At 57.0% G+C, this 1,884-nt stretch overlaps 1 protein-coding gene across 1 annotated transcript; it reads left to right on the top strand.

Annotated features, from left to right (window-relative positions):
• On the top strand, positions 1-1,281 carry LOC140399639 (tubulin beta-4B chain-like). Its single transcript, XM_072489179.1, has one exon. It carries the CDS (start codon positions 182-184, stop codon positions 1,079-1,081), a length of 900 nt encoding a protein of 299 aa, XP_072345280.1. The 5' UTR covers positions 1-181; the 3' UTR covers positions 1,082-1,281.
• Positions 1,282-1,884: the final 603 nt, after the last annotated feature.

Raw genomic sequence — 1,884 nt, forward strand, 5'->3', positions numbered from 1 at the left:
CCCCCCCCCCCCACACACAGGTCAGAGTGGTGCTGGGAACAATTGGGCGAAAGGCCACTACACAGAAGGCGCTGAGCTGGTGGACTCCGTGCTGGACGTGGTGAGGAAGGAGGCCGAGAGCTGCGACTGTTTGCAGGGTTTCCAGCTCACCCACTCGCTGGGCGGGGGCACGGGCTCGGGCATGGGCACGCTCCTCATCAGCAAGATCCGCGAGGAGTACCCCGACCGCATCATGAACACCTTCAGCGTGGTGCCCTCCCCCAAGGTGTCCGACACGGTGGTCGAGCCGTACAACGCCACGCTGTCGGTCCACCAGCTGGTGGAGAACACTGACGAGACCTTCTGCATCGACAACGAGGCCCTCTACGATATCTGCTTCCGCACCCTCAAGCTGACCACCCCCACCTACGGGGACCTGAACCATCTCGTCTCCGCCACCATGAGCGGCGTCACCACCTGCCTCCGCTTCCCCGGCCAGCTCAACGCCGACCTGCGCAAACTGGCGGTCAACATGGTGCCCTTCCCCCGCCTCCACTTCTTCATGCCTGGCTTTGCCCCGCTGACCAGCCGGGGCAGCCAGCAGTACAGCTCCCTCACCGTGCCCGAGCTGACCCAGCAGATGTTCGACGCCAAGAACATGATGGCGGCCTGCGACCCCCGGCACGGCCGCTACCTGACGGTGGCCGCCATCTTCCGGGGTCGCATGTCCATGAAGGAGGTCGACGAGCAGATGCTCAACGTCCAGAACAAGAACAGCAGCTACTTCGTGGAGTGGATCCCCAACAACGTCAAGACTGCCGTCTGCGACATCCCGCCCCGGGGCCTCAAGATGTCCGCCACCTTCATCGGCAACAGCACCGCCATCCAGGAGCTCTTCAAGCGCATCTCCGAGCAGTTCACGGCCATGTTCCGGCGCAAGGCCTTCCTCCACTGGTACACGGGCGAGGGCATGGACGAGATGGAGTTCACCGAGGCCGAGAGCAACATGAACGACCTGGTCTCGGAGTACCAGCAGTACCAGGACGCCACGGCGGAGGAGGAGGGCGAGTTCGAGGAGGAGGACGATGAGGAGGTGGCTTGAGCTCTTCCCTTCATCTCCCCCCTCCTCTCGCCCCTGCCACCATCCACCTCTCTCTTTCCCCCCCCCCCCCCAACCCTGCAGCGTGCTTCAGCCTGCCTCGCCCGCTCACTCTCTGCGTGGATTCTTGTCCGCGTTCATGCGCGCGTGTGTCGCCAGGCATGGTACAAGGCTTCATTAAAGAGATTTTTGATAGCAACTAATTTAATGTTTCCTATTTCCTTTCTGGGGGACGTTTGGCTTGCTCCTGATGGGCACCTTGATGTGTGTTCGATGTTTTATTTATTAAATAGATAAATAAAATTCACAGGCAGTCTGGTGGAGCGGGCAAGCATGTGGAAGCAGGAGCAACTAGTTTCCTATTTCCTTTCTGGGGGGGGGGAAATGTTTGGCATAGTTCTGATGCTTACGCCTAACTGGCACCTTGGCCTGTGTTCAATGTTTTATTTATTAAATAAATAAAATTCGCAGGCAATCTGGTGGAGCGGACAAGCAGGAGCAACTAATTTCATGTTTCCTCTTTCCTTTCTGAGAGGGGTGGGGGCAAATGTTTGGCATGGTTCTGATGCTTGTTCCTGAGGGGCACCTTGGCCTGCGTTCAAAATTTTAAATAAATAAAATTCACAGGCAATCTGGTGGAGCGGGCAAGCAGGAGCAGCTAATTTCATTTTTCCTATTTCCTTTCTGGGGGGAGGGGGGGGGGGGACGTTTTGCATGGTTCTGACGCTTGCCCGTGTTCAATGTTTCATTTATTAAATAAATGAATACGTACATTAATAAATAACATTCACAGGCCACCTGGTGGA

This window comes from Scyliorhinus torazame, chromosome 23 (assembly GCF_047496885.1).
Source record: "Scyliorhinus torazame isolate Kashiwa2021f chromosome 23, sScyTor2.1, whole genome shotgun sequence".
Taxonomy (NCBI): domain Eukaryota; kingdom Metazoa; phylum Chordata; class Chondrichthyes; order Carcharhiniformes; family Scyliorhinidae; genus Scyliorhinus; species Scyliorhinus torazame.